Source organism: Heteronotia binoei, chromosome 7 (genome assembly GCF_032191835.1).
Source record: "Heteronotia binoei isolate CCM8104 ecotype False Entrance Well chromosome 7, APGP_CSIRO_Hbin_v1, whole genome shotgun sequence".
Classification (NCBI taxonomy): Eukaryota; Metazoa; Chordata; class Lepidosauria; order Squamata; family Gekkonidae; genus Heteronotia; species Heteronotia binoei.
Window position 1 is genome coordinate 78,320,512 of NC_083229.1, and position 13,945 is coordinate 78,334,456.

General features: G+C 42.0%; 1 protein-coding gene across 1 annotated transcript in view; it reads right to left on the reverse strand.

Moving 5' to 3' along the window:
• Positions 1–13,945, reverse strand: part of TAF4B (TATA-box binding protein associated factor 4b) — a 95,548-nt gene that overhangs the window by 10,544 nt on the left and 71,059 nt on the right. The window contains exon 14 of the mRNA XM_060243872.1: positions 5,762–5,881. Coding sequence (XP_060099855.1) covers positions 5,762–5,881 — 120 coding nt within the window. The remainder of the gene's footprint in view (positions 1–5,761; positions 5,882–13,945) is intronic.

A 13,945-nucleotide genomic window follows, 5' to 3' on the forward strand; every position in this document is an offset into this window, starting at 1 on the left:
CAGCTTCTTATTAATGCCTTAAACACCACAATGCTCTATTTGGTTTCATTACCCACATGACCCTTTGCTCCTAAACAGTAAAGGGAAGACTCAAGGGAATTTTCTTGAACCCATGGTTCAACTGAACCCAGTTTGGAATCAGCTACCCCCAGGGGTCATTTTGTAGAAAAAAAGGTGCCACAGCTCATTAACACAACTCATTTTCATAACTCATTTACATATGTCACACACCTCTGACATCACCAGAATGTGTACTAAGTTATATTAGCTCAGCATCTACGTTAAAATGCTTCTTGAATTATAATTCTCATAATAAAACCTTACTCCCATCATACTTTTTAAATTACTTTCTCCTATTTGGCCACAGTGGCATGATGAGGATTTCTATTGGTCTGCTTTTTATGTTTTGGTTATTTTCCCATTTTTTGTAGGGGAAAATATTAGTAAGTTGGTCAGCAAAATGCTCACAGGGAGTTTGAACAATGGAGTCCAGAAGCAAGTATTTGTGTCATGTTAAGAAAGAGCACAATGAAATTTAGAGTTTCCAGAGCACCATTCCTGTGAGCTCCTGACCAAAATGAGGCCTGGCTACCCCAGAAACTTCCATCCATAAGGTAGCTATATAGACTGGTGGCCCAAGGCTGTGCTTTAGGCCATGTAGCTATCAGTGCAGAGCTGATAGGGAAGAATCACAATAGCATGCTACAACTAGGGAGCTTCAGAAATTCTCCCAGGTTAAGCAGCCCTGTGGCGCAGAGTGGTAAAGCTGCAGTACTGCAGTCCAAGCTCTCTGCTCACAACCTGAGTTCGATCCCAGTGGAAGCTGGGTTCAGGTAGCCAGCTCAAGGTTGACTCAGTCTTCCATCCTTTTGAGGTCAGTAAAATGAGTACCCAGCTTGCTGGGGGAGAAAGTGTAGATGACTGGGGAAGGCAATGGCAAACCACCCTGTAAAGTTTGCCGTGAAAATGTTGTGATGTGACATCATCCCAGGTTTGGAAACAACTGGTGCTTGCACAGGGGGCTACCTTTTTAAGAAGAGACCAACCACCATAATCTTTAAAGCTACATTATTCTTATACCCTCAGTGTGAAAAAAACAGTGACTTGGAAGTAATCTCTTAGTAATCTCAGAATTTCCTCTGGTAATAGAATTTGTACATACCAGACTGTCATTTCTGACATAAGATCAGTATCTAGTAACGGACAGATGTTTGTAAAACTTTTAGCTGCAGTGTTTATTTATTTATCAGCTTTAGAAACAAGCACCCTTGCAATGAAGTGATTCAATGCTACATATTTAATCAGTCAGTTTTCCTGAAAATAAGCTTTTGGTGATTCATGGTATACAGGGGCCTAAAGCCATATTCTTCCATTTCAAGCCCATACTTTCATCTTTGAAGAACAGAACATTGTTTACTTTTTTCCTTGTTATACATGACCTGAAAGCATTCTGATTCTTTTAAAAAAATGTTTCCAAGATAGCATTTCCTAAATCAAATAACCTGTGATCACAGTGCTTTTAACACATACCCTTTTTGTATGCCTTCAGATACATTCACACACACACACACCACAAACACTCCATCACTCACTCTCATATTGGGAATCATGGTCTTAACACAAGCTGCCATAGTACAGGAAAGGAAAGGTCCCCTGTGCAAGCACCAGTCATTTCCGACTCTGGGGTGGCATTGTTTTCACAGCAGACTTTTTACAGGGTGGTTTGCCATTGCCTTCCCCAGTCATCTACACTTTCCCCCCAGCAAGCTGGGTACTCATTTTACCGACCTCGGAAGGATGGAAGGCTGAGTCAACCTCGAGCCGGCTACCTGAAAACCCAGCTTTCACCAGAGATCGAACTCAGGTCGTGAGCAGAGCTTAGGACTGCAGTACTGCAGCTTTAACACTCTGCGCCCTCTCACCATGGAGAAAAAGGATGTGTATGAATTATATCTGAACTAAACTTTCTCCATTCCCAAGGGAAGCCTAAGGAGGACACATTAGAATAAATTGCAATTGGCTGGCCTTTTTGCACCTCTTAAGATCTAAACTTCAGGAGGCACATAAATAGTGAGAATATACCCCTGAAGTAACTGTTAAACCCTCTATTACATTAGCTAGACATAGTTTCTGCCTGACTGTTCTATGGCCTGTAGCACAGGGAGCAACAAGCCTCCAGAGAAACCTTGGAAGCTCCATCAGACTGGTGCACTGAGTGAAGAAGGCAGGCTGCATGATGAGTATGTCATAACTGGAACTGTGAGCACCTGGAGGGCTTTGCAAAAATCCTCACTAAATATATTCTTTCATGCATGTGTTTTAAAGGAACTAAAGTAATTCCTTCCCTCAAATATTACATGGAAAATTATGGTAAAGAAAGGAGACCGATTCATACTAGAACATTTTACAACTAATAGAACAAAGTTTGAGTGCAGTGGCACCTGTAAGACCAATGAAGGCTAATTCTAAGTATAAGCTTTCATGTGCATGCACATTCCTTTAGATATCAAGTGTGCATGCAAATGTTTATTACCTAGAATTAAACTTTGTTGGTTTTAAAGGCGCCACTGGACTCAAACCTTTTCTACTGCTTCACACCAACACAACTAGCTACCGGAAGCTATTGGACAACCAAGTTTTTCATGCTCATTTATGGGTTTAAACTAGGGCTATGTTGAATGTTTTTAGGTGAAAGCATAGGTATTCTACAGCTGGACATCTAATAACCTTGGTCTTTTCACATCACAGGTAATGATTGTTGGGGACTAATGATTGTGTAAGTGCTCAACAGGAAACTGCAACCAGAGAAAATAGCCTGTAGCCTGTGTGAAATAGCCTGTAGATGCTTAGAATTCAAGAGCAAGTCTGCAACCTATACAATCTTATAGGTTTGCCTATAAAGCAATACACACAGACACACACAGCCTTAGTGGGCACTACCATTTACAGAGCACAAAATGTTGAGCTCTTTTGTTCTTATGACTCAAATGCTTCTCTGCCATGGGTACCTGGCACCTTTAATGCTAAGTATGACTACAGCACAAGTGTTTAATAAGGTCAGAATCACACTAGTAACAGCAACGAGATATCCAAGAGGCAGCCACTATGTAGCCTCTAGAATTATATAAAAAGTAAAAGCTAGAAATAATTGCTACCTTATTTTCCTGTAGTCTTTGCCTCTTTGTACTGAATACCATGATTTAACTAATGAGTGCTTAATGATAAAGGGAGGGACCTGGGAAAGTTCTTCTACCATGCTCATGATTTAAAGTCTTTTAGTAGTAATTAAGGTAGATAAAAGTGCATTCTACATGCAGCAAGAAGACAGCCACTAATTTATTAAAATTTCAAGGAACACACCCAAGCTCACAGGCAAGTTAATACTCCCACAGGCTGTTAATTTGCTATTATGGCAAGTCAAGTAGATTTTCTCAGTATCTGTACTCTGAGAAGCTGGATACCCTAGCCAAAGTTCACATGCACAACACAGCCTTCATTATTTGCACATTCCAAACTGTGTTTAGTGGATACTCAAAGAAGTAGGGAAAGCCCAAGCCCTTCTCATTTCCCTTTCCTGCTTCCACATAGCAACAACATGGTCTAGCTTGAAATATATTATGGAAGTTTCCTGCTGTTGGTAATTTGCTCTTTACATATTATTTGTATGCCTAGAAAGACTCCATAGCCTCTTTGCCTCCCTAAAATGAAGTAGCTCTCTTCCTAAAATTAAATTAGGAATGTTCAGTGAGGTTAAAATGTATTGCGATTTCAGTTCTTTGGCTTCAAGTAAGATAGCACTGAAGTGACCACCAAAAGTAAAAAGGTTGAAAGTGAAGTCTGAAATAGTCTGTGTGCATATAGACTCTTGATTCACAGGTTAATATTTAAGACTAAGTCCCCACAATGCACAGAATAAAATATATATTTCCTTCCCCTTCAGATGCATTGCGGAGAATGCAGATGCATTCACACTACATTAAATAATGCACTTTGCAACTGGATTTTTGCTATTCTTACACAGTAAAAATCCATTTGCAAAACGTATTATTTAGTATAGTGTGAATTCACCTTAATTACAGAATTTCAATTTCTCTTGCAAAGACTGCAAAGTAAGAGTTGCTGCTACTATCACCAATACTTGGACAGAAATTCAAATCGGATAGTAGTTATGATCCATTTAGCTTCTCAGGATGCTTATAAGAAAAAACAAACTTTAGAAGTGAAGTTAATTTTAACTGACTTAGTTCTTGGTGGCTCCCTGCTCAGCCACCATGATGGTTTCCTGCCCAAACTGTTCTTTCATGTGCTTTCATAGATTCCCCCCCCCCCCAAGTATGTATCCTTCTTTTTCTTGTTTATAAGTATCCATCACTGATGTTAACAGTATTGCTGCACTATGACAAAGAATTAAGAGAGAGTTCCCAACATGGAGCCCATGAGTCCCATGCCAACCCATTTCCTGGTGCCTGTCAAGTATTTCTAGAAAGTGGCTGGGGCTGCCAGGTGGGGCTTTTGCCCAGCAAGGCTTCTAATCACCTGCTGGAGCCTTGGTTGGCTGTAAGATTTTAAAAACACTGCTTTGGCAGCACCTACCATTAAATACAAGGATCTTCACTGAATGAATGAAGATAACCTGCAGCAGCTATTTGGTGGCAGTGCCCATAAGGGAGGGATGGTGGCTCAGTGGTAGAGTATCTGCTTGGTAGGCAGAAGGTCCCAGGTTCAATTCCTGGCATCTCCACTAAAAAAGGACCCAGGCAAATAGGTGTGAAAAACCTCAGCTTGAGACCCTGGAGAGCCGCTGCCAGTCTGAATAGACAATACTGACTTTGATGGACCAAGGGTCTGATTCAGTATAAGGCAGCTTCATATGTTCATGTTCATCATGTCAGGTCAAAACTCTGAAGTGCTCACAGGCTCAAAAAGTCTGGGGAATCCTGAATTAAGATGAATGACCAGGAGGCCTCAGATTCAGTGGGAGCTCACAGGAGCGCAGCTCCTGAACCTTTCTGAGAGTTCCGCCTTCTCCTTCTGAGAGATCCACCTCCTTGTCCATTGAATAGTAGGTACAGCTGCATAACAATCTCTGGATGAGCTCCACCACCTATTTTTCTACAAAATGACTGCGGATGACCAGGATATATAAAGCACTATAAAACCTGATGGTATTTACTGTTATAGTGAAATGGAAGGTATGTGCTGTTGAAAGATCACTCTTACATATTTTGATTATTTTAAAATTTTCTTTTGCTACTTAAACTCAGGAAGATCTCATTATGAAGAAATAATACTTTGCTGTTGAAGGAAACCCAAGACCTTTTCAAGCATAATACAATGGAAAGGGGTGGGGTAAGTTCTGTTGATATTCTTAAATACTATTGAAAATGGTATGTATAAGAAAAGTTCTTGGAAAAGCAAAAAGGGTTTTAAATGTTAACAGAGAATCTAAATGGACGGTAGAAAGGACCTGTGGCCTGTCTTACAAAGATGTTAGAAATTGTGACATCATGACTGCCATGACTGCAGAGAAAAGACAATGGTAGTAACACTTGTAAGAGAAGCAAAAAAAAAAAAATACTCCCACTGTGTTTTGCTGCTAGAATCCAAACAGTTATTGTTGCACAAACTACAGAGTTCTCCATCTATAAAACTGATAAACACATTCAGCTGCATTAAATCCTGTAATAGATGACACTTTACAATGCAGAAATAATGATCAGCTAAAAGAACCAGAAACAAGCAACCAGATTTTTGTATGTACCTCAACTCCAGATGTAGGACTGGATGAATCCAATGGTCTCTTTTTTCTTGGCCCAATGGCTGCCAGAGCTGCAAGATTGGCCTCCCTTTGTTGCATTTGTGCCAGTTCTAATTCCTGCATCTAATTTCAGAGAACAAAAAGGAAGGTATGAATTAAAGTTAGCTTACAGTGCCATGAAAGCTTCAGCTGGACTGAGGCCATCAGCCCCTGGCCTGCCTCTTACACAGTCAGTATATTTTAAACAAAGGAACAATTTAGAATTTATCACACCCAAACCTTACCTGTTGTTCATACAATATCATGGTTCTTTGCAATGTGAAGCTAATGGTATTAAGTCTACAACAACACATTTCAGTACAGTTTAAGAACAATGCATTGGATCTCAAGGTCTGCTGCTGTAATGTGAAGTGCTTCCATTATCAAAATGAAGCTTTCTTGCCCTTCCCTCTCCTGTCACAGCCTAGTGAGCACACCAAAATACTGCTTTTGAGGGATAAGCACCCCAACAGGGGGAAATGGCGTAAGGATCAAACTGGATTTGCAGTGAGAGAAGCAAATCAATAAACTGTATTCTCCTTCTAGTGGCAGAAACTGACAATGGATACAACCGACTAAATTCAGATCCTGACTCTATTTGTAACAGACTGTAATAAGAAAGGTTGCCCCGTGGCGCAGAGTGGTAAAGCTGCAGTACTGCAGTCGGAGCCCTCTGCTCACGACCTGAGTTTGATCCCAGCAGAAGCTGGTTCAGGTAGCCGGCTCAAGGTTGACTCAGCCTTCCAAAGTTGGTAAAATGAGTGCCCAGCTTGCTGGGGGGAAAGTGTAGATGACTGGGGAAGGCAATGGCAAACCACCCTGTAAAAAGTCTGCCGTGAAAACATTGTGAAAGCAACGTCACCCCAGAGTCAAAAACGACTGGTGCTTGCACAGGGGACTACCTTTTTACAATAAGTAAGGAAAACACTTACCACTTCCAAAATAATATGGAGGAGAGAATTATGTAAGGTGCCCACCGCGGAGAAAGGCAGGGTATAAACAAAAAATTCTTGGTCCACTAAGCTCATTTTAAGACTGAATCTCATCAAAGCCACCCAAGCACACTTATGTGAGAACACTATGCAAGAACCAACTGTACTGCTTTGGAAGTGACATCTGGATTCTGAAGTCCCGAGATCTTCAGACTGTTCTGACTTGTTCACACATGCAGGTTTATCACTACCAGTCATTAAATGATAATCATGCAGGTATAAACCAGCCCTTTATTAAATGACTTGAAAGCTGAAGTCTTTCACAACTGCTTTACCGGATGGGAAAGGTTCTTCTTTTTCAACCAGAAAATAAAACTTCTGAAACTTAGTGGAGTATCGGACTTGTATCAACGTTACTCTGTATTTGTTCTGAAAGAAGATCAGAAGTCAGCCAGAAAGCATTTCAAGCCTATTTTCCCATTCTTCGATTTCCCCCATCTGCTCCAAGTACAAAGATTTTTTAAAAACCTGCGTAAGGATCAAATTGCTATGAAAACGTCTCTGAAATTGTAAAATGGTCTTTGTTGCTGCTGGCCTTTTTAATAATAATATATAGGTTTTAAAAGTCTGGTCTTGAAGCAGTCAGGAGTTTCCAGGTGACACAATAACCATTTTAGTTAATCTGACCTGAAGCACAAATAAAGTAAGGTACATTTTCAAAGCCCTTCCCAATAGTGAAATGGCATTTGCAGCATAGCTGTAATCACATGAAGCAATTTTTAAGAAGCTAAGACTTCTCTGCTCAGTTCTAAGACAGACTTTTCCATACTACAATAATTGGATTTTTTTCTTTTGTGAAGTTTTTATATCCTATCCTTCAGTATAATTAGGAAACCCTAGTCTTAATTTGGCAAGAATACTACTGCTTATAATAGGACATGTATGAAACCTAGGGAGAGCAGGGGTCACCCTCCCAGGTTATGGGAGTCCATCCCCTGCAGGAGGTTGCACAAGGCGGCAGGAAAACGCATAAACCAGGGGGACACAAACCTGTGGGGTGAGAACCTCTCCAGGCACCTTGACCACAGGTTCAGGCCGGTTAGCCTTTGTGGCCATGATTCTGAGAGATGGCATACCCTTGAGACTGAGAAGAGGATGGAGTCGAGTCAGGAAGGCTGTACCCTAATCAGTGGGGGGGTGTTCAGTTACTGGACTTCACCCTTAATGCCATGATGCACAGCAGATGGGGGTGGCTGGAAACAGAGGAGGAGCTGAGGTCAGGGATGACTGAGAGAACCTGAAGGAGTGAACTGCCCAAAGGCAGAAGACTACTGGCACAAGTAACATGAATCTCTGACAGCAACAAGGAAGTTGAGTTGCACCTGCTGCATCCCAATCAGCTAATTTGGTGTAGTGGTTAAATGCACAGACTTATTTGGGAGAACCAAGTTTAATTCCCCACTCTTCCACATGGAACTGCTGGAGTGACCTTGGGTCAGTCATAACTCTGCCAGAGTTGTTCTGCACAAGAGCAATTTCTGTCAGAGTCTCCCAGCCCCACTTACCTCACAGGGTAACTGTTGAGGGGCAGAGAAGGGAAAGGAGATTGTAAGCCGCTCTGAAACTTCTTTGGGTAGTGAAAGGAGGGGTATAAATCCAATCTCCTCCTCCTCCCAGGTGCATGAAGCCTCAACCACCATCTAACTTCCTCCCAGCGTCAACCCTATAGGCACTGTGCCTGACCACATCCAGCCTTGTCTCACTTACAATATATTTACAGCATCTAATGCTACAGACAGCAGTTCATGATCACTTCTGTTATTGCATTATGTTGTCCAAGCCTCGTGTCATCTTGAAAATGAAACATGACTTGTTGAGATAAAAAGAAAACATTGATTTGCCTCATGTACAAGGGATATTATCCTGCACAAAGCTCAGTGAAGGGATAGAACAGCCAAGTGTCACTTTGTAAGGATGCTTCATTTGAGTGTAGTTTCATTCCTAGTCCAGACTTCTCATCACATCCCACCAGCAAGCTATGCAAGCACTTAATAGTCATTCAACATTGCTGAGCTTAAATACTAGGGGAAAAAGTAAAACCACAGAACTTTACTGTTTCATTTAATATAGCCACCTGTTGTGCCGTTTACCATGCAATCTCTGTAAGTGGTTAACCTTAAACCAGCTGGCTATTGATCTTAGTACAGCTAGCAAGTTTTCAGAAAATGTATAATTAACCTGAATATGAAGTTCTAAGACAGTACTATCTCAAAACCTAATGAGACAATGCCTTTCAACATTCTTGTAAAAATACACTGTATAAAAAAGCTACCATACCAAAAAAGAATGTGTCATATTCATGTCCTGCCTTTCCCCCAAGAAACTCAGGGTGGCATAAATATCCTCACAACTATCCAATGAGGTGGCCCAAGATTTAGATCCATAGTTGAGTGGAGAATAACCAGTGTTTTCCCTTTAAAGAATCCTCTTTAAACACACACACACACACACACACAGATCTCCTACTTTTTGAAGTGCTAGAAACCTAAACCACCACTACACATTTTCTACAGCCAGTTTGGTGCAGTGGTTAAATGTGCTGATTCTAATCTGGGAGAACCAGGTTTGATTCCCCACTCCTTCACATGTACCTGCTGATGTGACCTTGGGTTAGCCACAAGTTCTCAGAGCTGTTCTGCTCAAAAGCAGTTCTGGGAGAGCTCTCTCAAGGCCCACCTACCTCACAGGTTATCTGTTGTGAGGAAGGAAAGGGCTAAGAGATTGTAATCTGCTCTGAGACTCCTTCGGGTAGTGAAGGGCGGGGTATAAATCCAATCTCCTCCTCCTCCTCTTCTATAAATCTGCCTTGACTTTGAACCAGATCTATTACAGCGCAGACAATTGTTGTTCACAAAGATTTCAGGTTTTCACGGCTGGTAAAATCATTAGGGTTTGTAGAATCTTTCGGGATCAAGTGCCGTGTTCTACTGGAGAAAGTTTTCCTTCCAGACGTTTCGTTCTCAGCTGCGGAGAACATCCTCAGTGGCGTTGAGGAATGAAACTGCTGTGCACAGCAGCCAAGAAGGTCTGAGCACCTGCTCCGGCTGCAACGCCACTGAGGATGTTCTCCGCAGCTGAGAACGAAACGTCTGGAAGGAAAACTTTCTCCAGTAGAACACGGCACTTGATCCCGAAAGATTCTACAAACCCCAATAATTGTTGTTCATGTCATTAAAATGTGCCATGCTTGCACAGTATTACAATGGAAGAAAACACTGGTTTGTAATGGTCCAAGGAAATATTGGACAGAGGCTACTATGGCTATTTTAGTAAGATCTAAGTGACTTGCTCAAGGGTTCAAAACAGGACCATTTCAATTTTATTCTTGTATTGCATTGCTGTTTCCATCAACCTAGCCCTTCAGTGACATCTGAAATACTGATAGCTTGGGTTTACACCAGCATTTCCTGCCCAGATCATCTGTGTCACTGAGCCCCACGGAAATCTGCAGAGATCCCAGCATGTTGGCTCTCCCCAGTACTCTTGTCAAGGAAACATATGCAGTCCAGCTTCCTTGTGTAGAACCTCTTTAGTCTCATTTTTACATCAAAATTTTCTTGTTGTTCCAAATATCCACTAGGCCTGAAACCAAACAGTCTATTGTTATCAAAAGTTTAAAAAAAATTAAGAGAGATTGAAACTTTTAAAAACCAGTGTTCTGAAATATCTACAGACATATCATGCTGCGATAAAGCCACAATTAAAAGACAGACTGTTAGGGATGCTACTACATTTTAGTAGGTTAGTAAGCAAGCCAACATGTTTTGGACTTTGTTGGAAGAGTACTGTCCTCTGTTGTACAATACAGTGTCTCTTTAGGCATTTGTTTTACAAATGTAATCCTGAAGACTGCCAGGCACATTGCTGTTTACAATGAATTGGCAAGGCCTTCCATATAAAGTTTGACAGAGTTTATTTCCCACCTAGCCATAGTTCTTCCAGCATCCCTCTCCCCACAACACCCTCCCCCCTGTGATGAATGTTTGAAAAGTATGCACACACAAAAATCAAGGAGCTGATGAAACAGTTGACCACCTTGCTTTCAATTCATGCATACCTTTTGCTTTCTAAAATCTATGACGGTCAAGTGACTTAAGGATTAGAAGATTCTAATCGGAGAAATTTGAGTTCAGCTTTTATTTTCAAGAGAACACTACTTGCTGTACATGGGGTAGGATACAATAATCAGGGGTGGTCGGTAGCTCTGGAGATGTTTGTTGCCTACAACTCCCATCAGCCCCAGCCATTGGCCATGCTGGCTGGGGCTGATGGGAGTTGTAGGCAAAAAACATCTGGAGAGCTACTGTTGGCCACCCCTGAAATAAGGGATGGCCAGTATTGTCTACAATGGTCATTTCTGTTAGATAGGCACAATTACCAAAAAAACAGCTCCCAAAACAAACTGACCCAGATAGGCCCCACCCGAACTGAGCCAGTCTGGTGATGAGGATCATCCTGGAAGGGACCTTCCTTTCCACCTTTCTCTCAGTTGTGGGTTGCTGGGGCCTGGAAGAAGGAGAGAGCACCTGGGAAGGATTAAATAGGTCTGCTGGCAGCCATTTAACCCTTCGGTTTTGCTTCTTCCCTTTGAAAAACCTAACAGCTGACTAGTGGTAAAACCGAAGGGTTAAATGGCTGTGAGCCATTAAACGCCGCAGTTTCATTCCCCACCTTCAAAGCCAGGGAGGAGAGTGAAACCAATTAGATAAATGGCTCTGAGCCATTTTAACCTAACAGCCTGTTAGGCAAATTGCCCTAAAAATAGGGTTATGGGGAATTTAGAGTGGTGGGCAATCAGCCTTTCAGCAAAATCTAAAACCTGTTTATACAGAAGGTGTCTTCTTTGGAAATTACCCAATAACGAGGCAATATGATCTAATAATCAAGGGGGTTTATTATAAAATAAAGGCAAACATACAAGAGTATAAAATCACACAATGCGCATACAGTCCTAATAAAAATAGGGTTGAAATAGACAGGGGTAAACACAAGGGTTGACAAACAAGGTAATAATTACCTATCATAGTCTTCGAGAAAGGCTCCAATGGCAACGAAAAAGGATGAATGGGGAGGACCCTCAACAGATCAGGTATCGGGGGCGTATCTAAACAGCAGGGTAGGGGTACTGCCAGATGCACACATGTGGGGTGTAGGGTCAGAGTTTATAAGGTCTTCCTTAAGCCCTTAGAGGGTAGGAGGGCAGAGGATTATGACACGGGGTCAGATGGGGCATGATGCAGTGTCACATGGTGTATTACCTCAGGAAAAGGGGAGGCTCCAGAATGACGGTTAGGGCAAGGTATAGATGGAGGTGATTAAACAATCTATTCAAACTTATCTAAGTGACAATAGAGGGTCAAATTGGTGACCCCCGATTTACACACAGAACTCTGGCTCTGGGTGAAGCTGGTCTTCCTCTTCTTGCTCTTCTGGCTAGCACCGTCCATTGTCTAAAGTTCCCTTTGACAAAGACTTGGGCGGTCTGGCAGGATCCACGCCTAAGCTAAGCTTGATTGCCTTATGTAGATGCATGAAACAGCTGTTGAGAAGTGAGCCTCTCACTTCTCTGTCATGGAGTCTGGAACTGCAGGAAGATGGTCGCTGATGATGTTAGCCTACCAAAATGGCTTTTCTGGACAAGGCTGAAAACCGCTTGCTCAGACAGTTCCTGGCGGGGCGACTTCTTCCACTGCAACGGCCAAGATGGTGCACGCACGGAGCGGCTAGAACCCATCTGTACTTCTGGCTAACACTCTTCCAGAGATATAGAGTGCTGTTGTAACGCTGAGGCTGTTAGTATTCACATAAGTCTCTTATAAAATGGTAGATAAAACCCACATTTCACAGCAGATGTGTGTGAGTTGAATCTCCAGGCACTCTGGCAACCAAACGGGTGATTACGATGTCCGTATATAACTGAAATTAGGGGTCTCTTGTTCACAAGCTGCATGGTGGTCCCATGCCACTCAGCTGTCAGATTTAAACGGCTAGCACCAAAGCAGCCACAAATGTTCAGGGAAGGCACCTAACCTGAACATCGGTTCACAGATTCTGAACTGACCCCACTTTGGGTTGAATTTCAGTTTGTGAACAGTTTGTACCCATCCCCTGCTGTAGATAATGCAATAATCAACAGAATTAATTTGTAATTGAATGTCTAATTTAATGCTACTCAATTACATATTGCAGTCTTCACACAAAAATACACAAAAACACAGAAGACACAATTCTAATGTGGAAATTGATATATTGGGTTTTGTCCTACTACAGTAGTTGCTTGGACTCACCTGTGAGGGGACATGACTTAAGCAGTCACACAGGGATTAAAACCCTTTGACTGAATTAGAGTAATGCATTAATTACTAAATCACACTGGTACTAGTTGATCGAATACTCCCATAAAAACCAAATCCTTTCAGGGCACAGTTCTCAAACTTCAAGGAAGGAATTGAGGCTTATTTGTTCCAGGTTCAAAATGAACAGACTATTTCCCGGTCAAACAGTTAATGTGTGACAGACTGAACTTTAAAAGCTCGTAAGTGCTGTGTAAACATGTGAAGGCCTATGAAGGATTAATGCCTCACAGAGCCAGACAGCCTTGAGTGACAGGCTATTCAAAGGGATTTGATTTGTTAGTGTCAACTGAGCAGAGAGACTTGGGAACTGACTGCTGAAGATAACTCAGTTTAGATCTAACAGCCCCAACTCAGGAAAGTTTAGCACTGATTAAGAAAAGTTTAGCACCAACAGAAGACTGGGAAGGTTGGCAAGGAGGAGTGGGTAGATCAGTGAAGACCCACATTTGGGGCAAGAATAGAGATTATTTTCTAGTTAGAGAAGAGATTCCCTGACCAAATGAGAGGGAGATAGCTCTAAAGAGTAGAGTGAGCCTTGGTGTGCTCAGAGAAGGAATTTGGGTATTTGGTAGGATATCCCTGCCTTCTGAAAAATCTGAAGAGTCAGCTAAACTTAAGGAAGTAGATGAAGAAGAAGAAGAAGAAGATATTGGATTTATATCCCGCCCTCCACTCCGAAGAGTCTCAGAGCGGCTCACAATCTCCTTTACCTTCCTCCCCCACAACAAACACCCTGTGAGGTGGGTGGGGCTGGAGAGGGCTCTCACAGCTGCTGCCCTTTCAAGGACAACCTCTGCCAG